Source organism: Haemorhous mexicanus, chromosome Z (genome assembly GCF_027477595.1).
Source record: "Haemorhous mexicanus isolate bHaeMex1 chromosome Z, bHaeMex1.pri, whole genome shotgun sequence".
Lineage (NCBI taxonomy): Eukaryota > Metazoa > Chordata > Aves > Passeriformes > Fringillidae > Haemorhous > Haemorhous mexicanus.
Window position 1 is genome coordinate 68,438,466 of NC_082381.1, and position 18,709 is coordinate 68,457,174.

At 40.9% G+C, this 18,709-nt stretch overlaps 1 protein-coding gene across 1 annotated transcript in view; it reads left to right on the top strand.

The window, feature by feature from the left end:
- Positions 1-16,165, top strand: part of LOC132342066 (leukemia inhibitory factor receptor-like) — a 37,609-nt gene extending 21,444 nt beyond the window's left edge. Inside the window, exons 13-16 of the mRNA XM_059874258.1 lie at positions 2,145-2,288; positions 5,341-5,437; positions 7,374-7,437; positions 12,086-16,165. Coding sequence (XP_059730241.1) covers positions 2,145-2,288; positions 5,341-5,437; positions 7,374-7,437; positions 12,086-12,556 — 776 coding nt within the window. The 3' untranslated portion in view covers positions 12,557-16,165. The remainder of the gene's footprint in view (positions 1-2,144; positions 2,289-5,340; positions 5,438-7,373; positions 7,438-12,085) is intronic.
- The last annotated feature ends 2,544 nt before the right edge of the window (positions 16,166-18,709 follow it).

Genomic DNA, 18,709 nt, shown 5'->3' on the forward strand with positions numbered 1-18,709 from the left:
AGTTTTCAATTTAAAAAAATCCCCATATTCTTTTGATTAACATTTTTTTTCTGGTCTAGAGTGGAAAGTCTCTTTGCCATAAGTAATAATACATTAACTTTGTATGTACTGGCTTTCAAATAAAATTGAAGACATGCTGGGAAGACAAATATCAAGTAAGAGCTGCCAAAGGGAGATAGTAAGAGTTCTATAATACATGTTGACCTATGCCTTTAGAGAATCATAAAAGGTCTTCTGGAGATTCCAATCCACTTCAAATACCTATCTGAAATCACAAGAGGAGGCAGAATGGGAACATCCAGGGCTGAAGTTAATTTTTTTTTTTTCCTCTACCTTAACCAGTCAAGACAGCAGTGACATGGCACCCGACTGCCATTTTTACAGGCAGGAAGTATAATTTTACTGGAGAATTTGGGGGAAGGAAAGCTACAGCATCACATCCTCTTCTGTGAAGATTTTAAATCCACAGTGGCAAACTTGAGGTGTAATTTCTGTCCCAAAGGCATCCTTACAACATGGCAGTTTGTACATTATTCTGGCCAAGGGAAAAGTCACCGCACCATCAGAAAGGACAGGCTGAGTTGAAAGCCCCACAAAGCAGGTAAAGCAGAAAGCACAGCCCTGTTTCTGTACTGAATTATAAGTAATAGCATTGGCATAAATCAAGCTAAACAACTACTGACAACTGGAGTGAGAGTAAAGTATATGATAAGGGCTAGTTCCTAATGTTAACTCTTACAGTAGACATAAGAAGAACTGTTCAGCAGGTTAGATGTATTTTCCTCTCATGAAGTATAAGCAGCCTTCTGTATTCATCACCTGTGATGGTTTGACACTGGCTGGATACCAGAGCCACTGGATGCCAGAGCCACTCTATCCCCTCTGCAAGTGGACAGGGGAGAGAAAATGTAGAAAACATCCATGGGTTGAGATAAGGACTAGGAGAGATCACACATTACCACATGAGCAAAACAGACTTGACTTGGGAAAACTAATGGAATTTATTGCTGATGAAATTCAGAGGAGGATAATGACAAGTAAAACAAACCTTTAAAATACCTTTCTCCTCCTCCTTCCCGTGCTCTATCTCTTCCTCACCAGCAGCACGGGGACACATAGACAGAGCTACAGTCAGTTCATCACAGATTGTTTCTGCCATTGCTCAGGGAGAAGAGTCCTTCTCCTGCTCTGGCGTGGGTTGCCTCCCATGGAAGACAGTTCTCCCATGAACTTCTCCAGCATGAGTCCATCACATGGGCTATAACTCCTCACTAACTGCTCCAGCATCCACAGTGTTTACTCTTTCTACAGGATGAAGTTCTTCAGGCATAGCCTGCTCTAAGGTGGATCTCCCACAGGGTCACGAGTCCTACCAGGAAACCTGCTCCTCTGTGGGCTCCTCTCTCCATGGATCTGGAGGTCCCTGTCAGGACCCTGCTCCAGCCCAGTCCTCCCACAGGATCACATCCTTGTCTCAGGCATCTGCCTGCTCTGGCCTGGGTCTCCTCCAGGGGCTGCAGGTGGATCTCTGCATCCCCTGGGACCTCCATGGGCTGCAGGGGCACAGCTGCCTCACCATGGTCTCACCACGGGCTGCAGGGGAACCTCAGCTCTGGTGCTTGGAGCATCTCCTGTTCCCTCCTTTACCAACCGTGGTGTCTGCAGGGCTGTTCCTCTCACAGATTGTCACCCTGCTCTTCTCTGGCTGCAATTACATTTGCAGAGTGACTTTTTTTCCCTTCTTAAATCTGTTATCACAGAGCCATTTCTAATTGGTTCAGCCTTGGCCAGCAGCACATCCGTCCTGGGGCCAGCTGGGATTGCCTCAGTTGGACATGGGAAGTTTCTGGCAGCTTCTCACAGAAGCCACACCTGCAGCACCCCTGCTACCAAAACCTGGCCATACAAACCCAAAACAGCCTTGATGTGTTAAAAGCTCATGCTTTTAACCTCTGGATTTAAAATGTACATAAATATTTTGGGGAAATCTTGTGCTCATCCAAAGAACATCTGCACAGTCTGGTTTCCTCCAGATGAGGGTCAGGGCACTGAAATTTTGCCGTTTGCCCAGTCAGCTGCATTGATACATGCTCAGCCATAAGAGTTCATCTAATCATCTCCTCCTAAAACCTCTTGTGTTTCAGCTGTTACTCTCAATGCTTCTATCACAAGTTACCATCTTACTGGACTGAAGGAAAAGACCACCTATCGTGTGCAGATTTCAGGATTCACCAATGCTGGAGAAGGAGCTCTGACTCTTTCACAACCATTCAGCACTCCAAAATATGGTACTGTGGAACCTTATGCTTTTGCATTACCCAGCATGAATCTTTGCTTTATGTTCTCTCAATGTTCACTCGCAAGGCTTATCAGTCAATCCTCCATTACTGAGAGCAAACACAAAAAATTGTTCCTCTGCAATACGAAAACTTTGTGTCACAGAACAAAGTATTTAATTACCTAGTAATGAAATACTCAGAACTTAGCTAGGGTTCTTTGTCTCTGAAACTTTTTCTGACCTTTTTATCCTAGCTATGTGCACATAACTTTATTTACTGACAATTACTCTCCTGATGTCATCAGATGAAATTTCTGCCTGTGACTAGTAATGCTCAATCATCTACTTTTGGCAAAATCTTGAGCAGTCATGTAAAATTGGCTTCCTGAGCCATTAACTGCAAAGATAAAACATTAAGTACCTTTCAATTGTTCCTAGTGTGGGTGAACACTAACCAGAGTCTCTTTTGCTTTCTGATAATTTAAGTACATTCTAAGTAACAGGTCCATTAGGTCACTGACAAAAGTTTGCTTTTCTCAGAAGTGCCTGGGTAGGCTAAGACCAATACAGTTACATTTTAAAAGTCTAAAAAACTTAAAATCATATAAGATTAGCTAAACTTGGTCTTTCAAACATTTTTAACACCCCATCAGTTAAACTAAAACTAACGCTGCAACAGACTTTTTTTGTTTGACCACAGCTTCCCTTAATGAAGATTTCTAAATAGAAAAATAAAAGAACATGCTAAGATGGTATCAGGAACCTGTGATATTCAGAAGCAGAAGTATGCAAATGGTTTCTCCCCACAACAGCTTTTTTGTTTTAAGAGAAGGAGGTATAAAACCATACAACTAAATATTCAAAAATGTAAAGCAGAGATGAAAAAAAAAAAAAATTTAAAATCTTCCTTGAAACCAATAGGATTTGCACCCCTCCTTCCCCCCCACTGAAAACTTTCTGCTGTCAACAGAAAACATTAAAATCTCTCCCTGGAGCTTTTCTTCAAGACTTTATTTCACTCATCCTATCAAGTATATATTTGGAAATTATCCAAATTTTCAGTAAAATAACAAAAAGGCAGAATGAAATGAACACGACATTTTAAAAATCAAGTGATTACACTGAATTTAAACATTACATTTACTATTTTTGCTGTTCCCAAACATTTCACAGTTATTTAATCCATTGGAAGTATCTCAGGTTTCTTTGCTATAAAAAACAAATTTCAGCAGCAAAGCAATTTGCAGTTTTTCAAATTGGTTTTGAACTTTAGGTAGCTGTTTGGTTTAAAAAAAACAAAAAGAAAAAAATACTATTGTTGGGGGATGGGTAGTAAAAGAAAAAGCAAGTGGCTTTTTTTTTTTTTTTTTTTTTGCAAATATGGGTTGTCAATATCAGTAGCAGAATCATGAACTGACCGCACTCTACAGGCACTATTTTTAAACTTTTGATGTCTTCTATAACGCAGGAGACATCAAAAAGCTATAACAAAGACCTCTATACTGACTCACTTTTAACATCACAGTCAGTTTTGGTTCCTGTGTTAGCCTGAGCATTTTATCAGCCTTCATTAACCTCTCAAACACTTTCTCTTTAGGTAGGTGGGCTCTCGATAGAAAATATTTCAAGCAAGTATTAAGAGGCAATAAGAGACAGAGGTTTGCTTCAAGGATTAACAAATGACTGATTACAGATAAAGTGGTCTTAATGATCTTAAAAGTTAAAGCATGGACACCATCTAAATATACAATCTGTGTTATTGCTATCAGGACCAGGCATGACCTCTCAAAACAACTCTAAAACAAAATAAAACCCAACTAAATAAAAAACCCACAAACAAACAAACCCCCAGAAAACAAAAACCAAAACCAACCAACAAAAAAAAACCCCAAACACTTCTAGTAAATCCTGAAATTGTTAAAAAGCCACTTTCACTCAATTTCACTCAATATTTTTCACTTTCTTATTAAGTCAGATGTGCGTGAGGGTCCTGACCTGTTAAAGATAGAGCTCACATAACAGCATGGGGAGGAAAAAAAAACACTAGATGGGTTGGAGAGATGGACAAAGAAGAACCATCTGAAATTCAGCAAGGGCCAGTGCAGGGCCCTGCACCTGGGGAGGAACAGCCCCAGGCACCAGCACAGGCCGGGGCTGACCTGTGGGGAGCAGCTCTGTGGAGAAGGACCTGGGGGTCCTGGTGGACAAGAAGCTTTCCATGAGCCAGCAGCATGTCCTGATGGCCAAGGAGGCCAGTGGTACCCTGGGGGCATTAGGAAGAGCATTGCCAGCAGGTAGAGGGAGGTGATCCTGCCTCTGTACTCAGCCCTGCTGAGGCCTCACCTGGAGTGCTGTGCCCAGTTCTGGGCTCCTCAGGACAACCAAGACATGGAGCTCCTGGAGTGGGTCCAGTAAAGGGTTGCAAAGGTGTTTAGGGAACTGGAACACCTTACTAGTGAGGAAAGGCTGAGAGAGCTGGGCCTTTTTACCATGGAGAAGAGGCAACAGAGAGGGGACCTTATCCATATATACAAATACCCTAAGGGCAAATGTCAGGAAAATGGGACCAGACTCTTTTCTGTGGTGCCCAGTGACACAATAAGAGGCAATGAACATAAACTGAAATGCAGGAATTTCCACCTGAAAATGATGAAGAACTTCATTACTGTGAGGGTGATAGAGTACAGGAGCAGATTGCCCAGAGAGGCTGGGGAGTCCTCTTCCCTAGAGATACTCAAAACCTGCCTGGATGTAATCCTGTCCCACCCGCTTTAGGTGAACCTGCTTTAGCAGGGGATTAGAATAGATGAGCTTGAGAGATCCCTCCCAATCCCAACCATTCTGTGATTCTATGATACCAATCATATCTTAAAAATACAAACCTGAAAAGCCCATGCTCCCCTGAGAATACCAGCTTTAGTTTTAAATAGATTTTACTTAAATTCCAGAACATGTGTAAACTTGGCTTTGACCTCTGTTTGAAATATCTTTCTCATGACGTTAATAAGGTCTTTCTGTACCTAATGCCATAAATCTGATTCAAGCTTTCTGTTTCCCATCAGATAAAGGAGAACTTGAAGGTTTTGTGATTGGCCTTTGTTTCACCATGATACTCATTCTGGTTTTTGCACCTGTCACTTGTTCTCTGGTGATTAAGAGGTAAGAATAGAATATTGGCTGGAGTTGTTAGCAGCATTCTTGTTTTGCTTAGCTCTGAGTTTCACAACACTGGGTCTTTTTTGTCATTAAAAGCAACACAACTCAAGAAACATACAACACAAAATCCACCACAGTTATCTCACAGTGAGAGAAATTACAAGCCATTATAAGCTGATTAAAATGGTAAAACAAGTTTGTAAAAAATCTGTACTTTTTAGCTTTTGATTCCTTTATCTGACTACCTCCTGTCACAAACACTCTTAGAAGGAGCCAGGACATATGGGACATATGCTACAGATATACAGATAAAGCATGCAATTGATAATTTTTATCTAAGATATTTCTTGCAAACACATTCATACATTAAATTTATAAAGTATGCACATAACCACATAATGACAAGGAGCAATAAATGAGTAGGAACAGGAAAGAATAACAAGGGTGACTATAAGATCTGGCAATGGTCCTCTTATTTTATGAAAAATTGTTTTCTGCAATAATAAAGTATTCACCCCCACATAATAATCTGAAGTACAATATCAGGGGCATACACTATGACTAAAAGACTTGCATAGTAATGGGTTCTAATAATAATTTTCTGACAAACCTAATTGCATACAACCACTCATGTTACTATTTGGTGTCCTAGAACACTACCTTCCCTTTTTCTTCTCGTCACAAAGCACCAGTCTCAGAAGATGAAAGCACAACTGCCAAAGGACAGATAGTGGCTGGGGAGCCACACAACATGACATAGCCTGCTTTAGATTTAAACTCTTGTCCTTGTCACAAGGACAAGGCCTGGGAAACAGGCTTTGCATTTTCATTGTATTTTAAGTTGCACTGTGTCTGACACAACAGTTTTGACAGGAACTTCTGGGACCTACTCAGTTTTGACCTAGAGCAAACTTTATTGTGTTCAACATAAGACCACACTTCAGAGTCTGGGCCCAATAGGCAAGAGGAAAGGGGAAAAAAAAAAACAACCAAAACACAAAACAACCAGGCAGCACCCAGGAGCCCAGAGCAGCACTACAAAATCGTGCTTAAATTTGTACGTTTGTAGTAATATTGAACACTGTGAACAGAGAAAGGGTCCCAGTGATGCCCTCATCACTGGGATTTGTAAGAAAGGAGTCACCAGCCAGCCAAACACTCATCTTCACAGGATCAGCAGGAGATTCAGTAACTTTACAGCCACAGTTTTCACCTCCAACCACAGCCTAAGCAGAGGCAAAGTATCCTAAAGATAATGAAGTCTAGCTTTAATTTCAAAACTGAAAAATACTGAAGCCAACACTAAGGCAGAGTGATGGACTACTTAAAGTCTCAGCCTCTCTTACAGCTTTGTTGAAACTTTTTTATGGAGGTGAGATATTGTATGTAATAGCTCCCAGAAAGAGCCAAACTCAAAACAACCAGGAAAGAGCAGGAGTTGTATTGTCTCCTTAGAGCTTCCTCCAGACTACCAGCGCCATTGCAGAGGGGCTGAATCAACAGTATCTTGCTCTTTGTTTTCAGGGGAAAGGAAACTTTTAAATCAAAGCCCAGGAGCAAATACTTACTAAAATAAGCTTTGTACTGTATGTCCCAAAACCCCCAAGGAAGATGGAGAATTTGTGGAAATGATAAAAAATTAGATGTATATAAATATTAGATGTATAGATTGAAAGTACAGAAAGAGACAACACTGCCATTAAACAAGGATGCTAATCATCATTAACTCAGTATTTCAGTGTAGACTACCAAGTTTGGTCTTCAGCTTTTAATTAGCATTATGCTTAAAAGTCTCTGTAGAACACAATTTTTTATGGTTACAAAAATGTTAATATGTTATTGAACAGTTATGAACAGTATTATGAACAGTAATTACTTTAAATGTATAAGAAATGTCAATCATCTAACCTGATGTTAAATGTAAAATACTTCTTTGCAGGCTGAAAAAATCATATTGGCATAGTGTACCCACCCCAGGAAGCAGCACTGCACTCCAAGACATGGTAAGTACTCATGACAGCATGAAAAAAACACACAGGGGAGATCTTTGATTAATCTATAGTGCTAGTTATCTGTCCTTTCACACTGTACTCAAGAAAATGCCTAATATCAACTGCTTGGAAGCCAGAGTAATATTCAAAATATAAGATGGGGGACAGTTGCTATTTAGGCATAGGCTGTATACACTTTTAAATTTAATAAAGGTCTCAGACTTTTTTTGAGTACATTGTAAAGCGTTTTTAAAGACGTGATCCTCAAAAGAACAAATCAAAGCTGAATGGAGGTAGATGGAGTCTAAAGAGAGAAATTCAGGGTTTTTTTGGCCATCTGGACCAAATTTCATTGGACAAGCCAATTAAACCTGAAGCACCTTCATTATTTTTCTTACCATAAAATAAAGTGCCATCAAGTCTAACCATTAACCAATCAGTTTCACCAACTCGAACAGATTATTAAGCACAAGTTGTTCAAAATACAAAGTAGTGAATTGTGGCCTAATACCAGAGAAGTCTTATAACAGAGGCCATGTAACATGGTGTTTTCTGAAGTCTGCTCCTCAGCTTGCCTCCAAAGCAATCCAGGGGCTCTGACTGGCAGCTGGTAGCTGTCTGAGGAGCACCTACCAGTCCACAGGCACCAAGGTTCAGCAGCATGCTCACATCTTGCTCACAGCTTTCCCATTTATTTTGGTAAGTATACCTGAATTTCAGCACTAAATAAGCAGGAAAATCAGCTGTTAAGAAAAACCACAGCTATTAGAATCAGCTGCTGGAGACCGCATTATCCACTTTTGCCTATTAGTGGACTTATTTGTATCTTCGCCTTCCCACTTTTAACAAGATTTCTGCTGCAGTTTCGGTGACATCTTCTGGGGTCGGCTGTTTGTCTTTGCTCCTAGACACGCTCAGGATGGTTCTTGCACGCTGGGCTTCAAAGGATGAGACTGGATGCTAGGTTTTTTTGGTTTTCAGAATTGTTTATTATCTCTTATCTATAAAGTCTTTTCTTTGCCTGAAGGATCTGACCAGCACGGCAGCCAAAGGCACTCTGCCCACCCCCAAGGCGGCTGCATCTTTTATAACAAAAACTACGTATATCATATTTACTTTTTGTCTCCAATACTTATCATCTTTGTCACCAAGTACACTTTCATCCTAGACTAATCCACAAGTACTAACACTACCCCAGAAGATGGAAGACAGGAAGAAGAAGGAAAAGCTTGGTGGCACACCCTGATTCCTCCATCTTGTCTCTACAACTCTCCTGTACTAAAACTCTAAAATTTGTGATTCACTTTATAATGATATCTTCTCTTCACCATTTACACTTGAGTGATTCTCGCAGGTTCCATTTCCTCATACATCGGTGGCACATCTCTAGATGGATCAAAATCAAGCCACCAAGTGCTTTTGGCAACATTCCAGGACTCTCGAGCCCCCCAAGGGTTCTCTCGGTAGCTCTGGACATCAGGAGTGATGTGCTGAGCTCCCACAACATCTGATACTAAAAGTCCTCCTTTTAGAAGACCTAAGTAAATCTCTTAAGTCTCAAACTACCTATGATTGTGTTTTTGTAGCAGGAATTAGTACTGCTTTCCTTTATAAATCTCATTTTCTGGAGGACTTGAACCTAATTTGGCACTTGACAACCTAGTAACTCCTCTCATGAGCGTTAACAAGCAGACGTCTATCTCATCAAATTTCGGGCATTGGCTAGGTAGTTATCTACTGTCCAGAACTGGGATACAGAGTGAAGTAATCAGAAACAGTATTTCAGAAGACCCTGATAGTCTGCTGATAATCAGAAGTTTTGCTCAATATCAACATTGCTTCCTGAAACAGAGCAATTATGGATTTTCATATTCCAGATCAGGACTTCCTCACTTGCTTTCTTCCTTTCTTCCACCTAAATGTAGATAAAGAAGTGATGAGTTCAGAGCTAGTCATCAGGTAGCCACTTTGCAATGAAGAATTGCAAGTGAAACACGCTGAGACTGCATGCTGCAGAAAGGACAAGTAGGTTTTATGAACCACAGTGCCATTTTGACATAAAATGCATAAAGGCAAAATATATGAATTTAAAATGCCTTTAACTTCTCCTGCAGAGGCAAAGCAACTGTCAAAGAAAATTAAGTCTGTTTTAAAGGACTGGCATTAATGCCTGGTAGAGAATATTGTAATGTTGATAACATGTCAGACCCAGAAATATCAGATTCCAGATAATGGTTTGGGAGAAAGCAGAAAAAGCACTATGTCAGGAGACAGCACAAGAAACAGTTTATCAGATATATTGTCTAGAATTAATTTGGTATTCTGAACAATTAATGAACTGTAGAGAAAGGTATTCCCCAAATAGGTATGGCAAAACAGGGGCAGGGAGCAAATCTTGCTATATTCTGTACATTCATTTGATTTCTAGTTGTTCCAAGACTGAACCACATCAGTTTAGTTGAGCAACTTAACAACTCTTGACAAAAATAATCCAAAAAAGACAGGAAGATGACTTGTTGTCCAGTAATCCAGGGGATTACATAACAAAATATCAATCATATATACATGGTACAGAGCAGCAGGAGGGACTGAAGACGCTCTCATTAGAGAGACCAGGAAAATGAAACATAGGGAAATAAATCTCAGTCACTTAAACCAGTCTCCTGTTCTTCGTATATAGCCAAGATTCTTCAAAGATGCTTCTTCTTCTTTGCCTATTGCCTCTTTCAGACAGAATCCTAGTATTGCTATGTTGTTTAGAAAAGACCTCCATGATCATCAAGTCTATTAACCAGCACCATTGTGTTCACCACTGATCCATGCCTCCAGGTGACACATGTAGACTTTTTCCAAACATTTTCAGGGATGGTGAATCCACCACATTCCTGGACAGCCTGACCACCCTTTTAGAGAATGAATTCTTCCTAACATGCAATCTAAACCTTTCCAGGTGTAACTTGAGGCATTTTCCTCTCATTGTGTTACTTGTTACCTGGGCAAAGAGACCAACCCCCACCTGGCTACATCCTCCTTTCAGACAGTTGTAGGAAGTGATAAGGTCATCCTTGAGCCTCCTTTTCTCCAGGACAAACAATTCCAGATCCCTCAGCTGCTCCTCACAGGACTTGTGCTCCAGACCCTGCCCCAGCTCTGTTGCCCTTCTCTGGACACACTCCAGCACCTCATAGTCCTTCCTAAACCGAGAGCCCAGCACTGGACAGGATTCAAGGTGGCCTCACCAGTGCCCAGCACTGGGGACAGTCCCTGCCCTGCTCCTGCTGGCCACACCATGGCTGATCCAGGCCAGGATGCCATTGGCCTTCTTGGCCACCTGGGCCTACCCTGGCTCATGTTCAGCTGCTGTCACCAGCACCCCCAGCTCCTTTCCAGCCACTCTGCCCCAGCCTGTGGAGCTGCCTGGGGTTGTTGTGACTCAGGGGCAGAACCCAGCACTGGGCCTTGTTGAACCTCACACCATTGGCCTCAGCCATGATCCAGCCTGTCCAGATCCCTCTGCAGAGCCTTCCTGCCCTCCAGCAGATCAGCACTCCCACCCAGCTTGGTGTCACCTGTGAACTGACTGGGGGTGCACCCATGAGATCACTGGTGAAGATATTAAACAGGACTGGCCCCAGTACTGAGCCCTGGGGAACAGCACTGGTGACTGAACAGCAGCTGGATGGAACTCCACTCACCACCACTCTCTGAGCCTGGCCATCCAAGTGGTTTTTTACCCAGTGAACAGTGTAACTGCCCAAGCCAGGAGCAGCCCATTTGTCCAGGTGAATTTAGTGGGAAATGGTATCACTTGCTTTACTAAAGTCCAGGTAGATATAAAACCTATTTCAGATTTGGTAGCTTTGGAATTTGGGCTGCTCTTCATAAAAAAAATAGGATAATGAACTTACATATCATACAGATCTTTATTCAAGCAGAATAACCATGCAGTGATGTCTACTTATCCCATTACAAGAGAAAAAAAGAAATATTTTATTTGGTATTCCTGAGACTTCAAAAAACAACATTCTCATTTCCCAGTCAGATCACAACTTGTAAGAAGAAAGAAAATAAAAAATAATGCACACTTACGTATTTCTTACAAAAAAGCCCAGTGTAAAAAAGTTTAGAGCAGGTGGGGACAGGGAGGCACAGGGGGAGGAAAGAAAAATGTCTAATAGCTACAGCAGCCTGCCCATAATTTAAAAGACATTATGGCAAACACAGAATAATCTAGGAGGAAAATAAGGAAGCTTGGTTTTACCAACTGTTCTCCATTTAACCATCCAGAACTTGCAAAAAACTTGTTACCTCAGGTACACTCAGATCACAACATGGCATGAAGTTTAATAACAAACTGTTCATAGCAGCTGACAGCTTAATTTTGTCTGGCTGCTGTTCAAGTTGCTGCCTTTTTTTAGCAATATATTTGCTAAATTTTTTGAAAGCTGTGTTCTCAGAACAGCACATCATGAGGCTTACATTTTATCATCACTGCTTTTGGTCTCAAGTAAACATAAAAGCAAGAAAAACTGATTAAATACTATGGGACCAGAGAAGATGGTGCTTTAAATTAGGTATTTTCAGTCATATTTCTAAAACCAAAGATGAGCTAAAATGGATTAATTGGCATATTATTCTTTTTTCTTGCTTTCTCTCACAGACTAATTGGAAACATGTTTCAAGGTCACTGCTCCAGGCCTTGTCAGACAATGATACCACCAGCCTTTTCATCATAGAGCACGAATCAAAGGTTCCTCTGACGCTAGACCTCTCCACAGATGGTGGAGAAGACAACAAGCATGACACCTGCCAGTCAGAGAAACCTAGCAATAACACAGTTATGAGCCCAAGGCATGAAGAAATCCCTGCAGAAGCAGTTACAAGTGAAGAAGACACCATTTCCACAGAAGTACCACTCTTGAGTGACTATGCCAGCATGGAGTTTAGTCAGAAAGCCCTGATGAGTCTGGCAGTGAGCACACCTGAAAGAACTGCTCATCCTCATCTGAAAATAGAACTAAGCAGCAAGCCAGCACAAACTGTGGTTTTGTGTGCTTCCCAGGACTACCTCAAACAAAGCCAGGTGGTACTTCTGCCATCTGGACCAAATTTCATGGGACAAGCCAACTAAACCTGAAGCATCATCATTATTTTCCTTACCATAAAATGAAATTCCAAATCTTGTTGTACTTCAGTGGAACCACTAGGACCATATGGGACAGTGAGCTTGTGACAATAGTTATCTCCACTAAAGTAAGTTTCCTTGGCAAAATAGATTGATTGTATTATTAGATTAGCTATTTCACGACAGTCATCCAGAGGAAAGTCCCACCACCTTCACACAGGCAAAACCTTAAGGGACTTACATGAAAAATCTTTCAGTAAAGTACCTCTTGCTTGGTATTTTGTTCCAGGGCATTCAGGAGCCATTCAAGGTTTCCACTCTAAGCACAATATCATTGTAGATATCAGAAAAATTCTCTACTCACTAAGACCAGCTTCAGATCTGATTTTCAGATCCAGTAGGTTTCTTCACCAAAAATAAATTGCAGCAAAAGTATCTACCACTTCAAAGATGATCTCCAGTTGATCAAAGCTGGTCACAAAAATTAGTGCAAATCTTTCAAATTAGGAATCAAAAGTTTGCTTATTGATCTATGTAAAACACCATTAGTGTTTTACATTCCAGAACTTTACACCTTTAGTCATTGTAGATAAATAGTGCTGTGTAAGTAAAGATGATAATAAGTTTTATTAACAGTATTGGAGTTGTTACTTGTATTAAATTAAGGCTATTTCCTCCTACAATTACCCACACATTCAGATAAACCCATCCATAATTTGTGATGAGGTGTAGCTGCAGATATGTTTTCACACTGCAATGACAATAACTGTTAGACTTCAGGAGCTGAGCAGATATTTCAAGTACCCATACCTCCAAATATTGCATGGAAGAGGAGCCACTGGAATACAGGGGATAAAAGGGTCTTCCTCAATATGCTTTCTATGCAACTCCATCATGTATCTCCACAATGCAAGGAGTCTGAACCATTTTCAGGCTTACAAGAGTTTCTCAGTCATTAACTCTCCAAGCATTAATGGTCTGCACTTATTGTAGAAGACCCAGTTTATTGTTGTTGTCTCAAGTTTAAGGAGCATTTTACTAAAATTGCTTTGTGCAGAAAGAAATTGATCAACTGTATCATAAGCACCAGAAAATCCATAGATGGACATTTTTAAAATTTTTTTCATTAAAAGCGAAGGATGATTGGCCTTCACACAAATATTTCCACCCATACTAAGCAGTAAGAATTATAGAATAGCCATGCTCACAAAAACTCAGAGAAATTCCATATTCCCACTTCATTGATTCAGTGAGAATCCTTAACAGAAAACCTAGTTTATTAATTTTCCTTATTTATATTCACTCTCTCTTTAACTATATCTCTCTATATCTGTTAAGACTGCCAGGAACAAACCTGTATTTCACCGTGGGTTATGCACTGTATTTTTTCTTAGCACTTAAAATTCATTGTTTTCCCACAAAGCAATGTGCACTTATAGCTGTTAAATCTTGCAATTAAAACAAGGGGTAAGAGAAGCACTGCCTAGAGACTGCACAACTTTGGACAGTCTTTTAAATATCTTTCTTCTTTTCTGAACTTTAATCTGGTGACTTTGCCTGATTTGAATTTAGGAGAATGCAAATGATCCTGCTATTAGTGGAGATATTTTTACTTGTAATTTCAAGTAGTGGTATTGAAATGCTATTACAGACAATGAAGTCCTTATATATAATCTTTATCAAGTAGTCATAATTTGTCCCTTTCCAGAATATAAGAATTACCCATGCTCGTTACTTTCAGCATTTCTTTCATTTCTGATCAAAGAAACTTATTTTCCTGGTGCATACCTTCAATAGCTTTACTCATCCCTGTAAACACCAAATTCTTCTTTTCATACTGTGCACCTAACAAACTAATAGGTATTATTCAGTTATGGATAAAATATGTATAAAGTAAGTAAAACCAAACCAAAGCCTTGCAAGCAGTTCCAGTACATGAAACAGTCTTGATACAGGAAACTCAACAGACAGATTGGGCTTTTAACCTGGTGACTATCAACTCCACTCTACCAGCCATTGTCTGACATCTTGCTACAGAAAATTCATATAGTAGAACAGGAGAGTTGTACTCGAACCACCCATGGATATTAAATAGAAGGTATAGATGTATTCTACTTTCAGTTATAAAGTTCACAATATATGTAATTCTTAATTATCTCATTAGAGCAATATTTGCAAAATGGCCATAAACAGTGCATTTGGGAGGATAAGAGATACATGAAAAATTCTGGTGTGGAGATTAGAAATAAATTCAAAACTTGTCCCATCATGATGTATACTTTGAGAGCAAAGAAAGAACCTTTTATGTGGAGAGAAATAGAAAAGCACATTTACTAAATAGTTTCATGCAGCCAAAAAGGAGGTTTAGTTGGAATAATGTACTTTGTGACATTAGGACATTAGGATTAGGAGACATACCATGCTCAGGTCTTCAGGATAGGGAAATATAGATGTTTGTAGTATATGGTTTTGGTTGGCTCTTCTGTGGAGATTTTTAGTTCAGTTAGAAGGGTCCTACAACAATCATCTAGTTGTACTTCCTGACCTCTTCAGGGAGTTTAAAAAACAGTGACTGCAGAAGCCTTCTTACCCAAATAAACATGTAAGATAGTTTATTCCATGTGCTATAGTACTGTTCAAGTGATTGGTGTAGTGTTCTTAGCATCAATATTCTTAGCTTCAATATATGTTATGTTGAGTGAAATTGCAGATATGAAGGCTCAGGACCACAAAAGACAAGGTATTTTATAATTAAATTTTTGCTGGTTTTTCACTGTCAGCATAGCTCTGGATGATCACTGTCAGCATAAGTGAGAATTAAGAAATGGTGAAAGCTTAGACAACTGTAGACCTGGAAGCACATCATCATTGTGATTTATAGCATGGGATATTATACTGCAAGGTTACAGTACTTTAGCATTCTATATTTACAGAGAAAGGAAAGTAATACTCAGTCTCTAATACAGCACAAAGCTAGGTTAGTACACATGTATTTTTCTGGTATCCAGAGTAGATGTTTTTTCTTGCATGGACATGAGGACTTTTTATGATTTTTAATTTTTCATTATATTTTTAATTTAGTGCTTAAAGTCAGACTACAGTGCAGTAGTTAGCTCCCAAAATTAACACTGTATCAGAGACAAAACAAACAAGGAATCATCCTTGCACAGGAGATTGCAGCAACCACAATATTGTAGAGGTTTATTCTGCATTAGTTAACTAGTGAATAATATCTATCAACTATCTACAAATTCCCCCAGAATCTAAGCCTTTAAGCTTACAGCCTTAACCCTTAGAGCCACTTTTATGGCACAATAGTATCTGCATTTGAGCAGAGCTGTCTGGAAAGCAGAGAACACAGGGGCATCCTGTCAACTCAAGTAGTCTACAGTTATTGCTACAAAAATTGTCAAATAAAGAAGCCCTTTGTGAAAGACCTCTGGTTATACAGCAGATACTCCTGGCTCGGTGTCACAGGCGGTTGGCTTGCCTGTTTCTCTCACCCAATGGCACTGTGTGTCTGCTGCCTGAATGTGGTTAAATGTGTTCTGGTACAATGTTGATGGAATTTCTATGAACCTGGGTAATAAAACTTGTGACAGCTTACACCACTCACTTTTGAGCACTGTTTGTATAAGGACTGCTAAGACAAATCATTCCATGCCCAGCGGTGTTGGGATGGAAATAATCTTATCCTCATACCTATTTCAATTCTATACCAGAAGCGCCAGCTTGATAACAAAACTGAAAACAACCTGCTGTGCTAGAAATGGCCAGTCCCATCACTCATCCTCAGAGATCCCTCCAGTGCTTCACAGAATTACAGGATCACTGAGATTGGAAAAGACCTTTAGGACTGAGTCCAACTGCAAACCTAATACTGCCAAGCCCACCACAAAACCACGTCCTTAAGTGCCTCCTGGGAGGGTGACTTAACCATTCCCTGGGTAGTGTGTGCCAAGGCTAGACAACTCTGCCTGTGAATATATGTTTCCAGATATTCAATCTAAACCTCCCCTGGTGCAACTTGGGGCCATATCCTCTCATCCTGTCACTTGTTACCTGTGAGAATATAGTGACCCTCATCGCACTGCAACATCCTCTCAGGCAGTTGTAGAGAGTGATAAGATCCCTTCCCTGAGCCTCCTTCTCTCCAGGCTAAACATCCCCAGCTCCCTCAGCTACATCTTGTAAGACCTATGCTCTAACTTCCTTCCACAAAGCTTTCCCAAGCAAACAGGTGGGCTTATTACTTCACCAGAATGAACCCATTAAGGAAGTAGTCTGGATTTGTTGAAGTGGCAGACACAGGAAGGACAAAGAAAAGTTCTGAAGAATGATAGGCAAAGCTACAGCCAGCACTGCAAGGAAAACATATTAAATGGGTTTAGGTCCTTACTGGAGACACTGGAGCCTAGGTAAGCTAAAGAGTAGTAAACATGCCATTTTACCTGAAAAGTTATAGGCTGCAGCCAGTTTTTCATAGATTCATAGTTTTTCATAGATTACTAGCACAGAAGTGGATAACAGAACAATAAATATAACAGAACAATATGCATTCTCTGGCCTTTCCCAAACAGTAATTTGGGGATGGGCCCAGAGAGTGTTGGTGAATGGTGCTGCATGCAGCTGGGAATCAGTCACCAGTGGTGTCCCCCAGGGATCTGTGCTGGGCCCAGTCCTGTTTAATATATTTTCTGATGATCCGAATGAGGGGATTGAGTCTGCCACAGCAAATTAGCAGATGACACCAAGCAGGGTGTGAGAGTTGATCTGCTGGAGGGTAGGAGGGCTCTGCAGAGAGACCTGGACAGGTTGGATAGATGGGCCAAGTCCAACAATTTGAGGGTTAACAAGACCAAGTGCCAGGCCCTGCACTTCAGCCCCAGCAATCCCCTGCAGTGCTGCAGGCTGGGGACAGAGTGGCTGGACAGGGGCCAGGCAGAAAGGGACCTGGGGGTGCTGGTGACAGCAGCTGAACATGAGCCAGGGTGTGCCCAGGTGGCCAAGAAGGCCAATGGCATCCTGGCCTGGATCAGCCATGGTGTGGATGATCCAGCAAAGCCAGGGCTGGGATTGTCCTGGGATTGTCCCCCTGTACTTGGCACTGGTGAGGCCACACCTTGAATCCTGTGTCCAGTTCTGGGCCCCTCAAATTAGAGAGGATGTTGAGATACTCAGACATGTCCAGAGAAGGGCAAGAGGGCTGTGGAAGGGTCTGGAGCACAAGTCCTGTGAGGAGCAGCTGAGGGAGCTGGAGGTGTTTATCCTGGAAAAAAGAGTCTCAAGGGAGACCTCAGTGCTCCCAACAACTGCCTGAAATGAGGGTGCAGTCAGGTGGGGGTTGGTCTCTTTTCCCAGACAACCACTGACAGGACACAGCCTCAAGCTGTGTCAGAGGAGTTTAGGCTAGACACTAGAAAAAATTTCTTCACAGAGTGATTGGGCCATAGAGTCTGCCGAGGGAGGTGGTGGAGTCAACGTCCCTCAAGGTGTTTAAAAAAAGGCACTCAGTGCCATGGTTTATTTCATAAGGTGGTGTTAGGTCATAGGTTGAACTTGCTCTCAAAGGTTTTCTTCAACCTGTTTGATTCTGTGATTCTGTAATTGCTACCGTTAAACTTTGCTGGTAGTGGTTCAAGCCTAGGTACTCAGCAATCAGCAGTCACTGCCTTTCTTCCGAGTTCTAATTAAATAACCATTCTGGCATTCATTTCACATGAGTGGCTACTGGGTACCATCAGAATTAGGATCCATAGGATGCAATAATGCCCTTTTGGCCTAACAGCTGTGGTTGCATGTTTAGTATCTGGTGGTTTAGTGGGTTACACAGTCTTGAAATGAACTTGGCAACTGTGACTTCTGTATATTATTTTCAAGTGCTACCTACTCACTTTTGAAAAGGAAGCCACATGTTCCTGCAACTTTTAATTATCACAGCTGTGTCAAAGAAGCTGTAATTGCCAATGCCCACACAACATAGTAGGCAAAGACAGACTTTTCAACACAACAAGGGTGAGAACCTCATTATTTAAAAAGAAATAGCATTTAGTCACATTGAAGTTCTAACTAGTTGTGCTGGGTCATATGAATGTTCTTCCAATGCTGCAAAGCATTTATTGAAAACTAACATTATTATTAAGGATCCCACTATGAAGA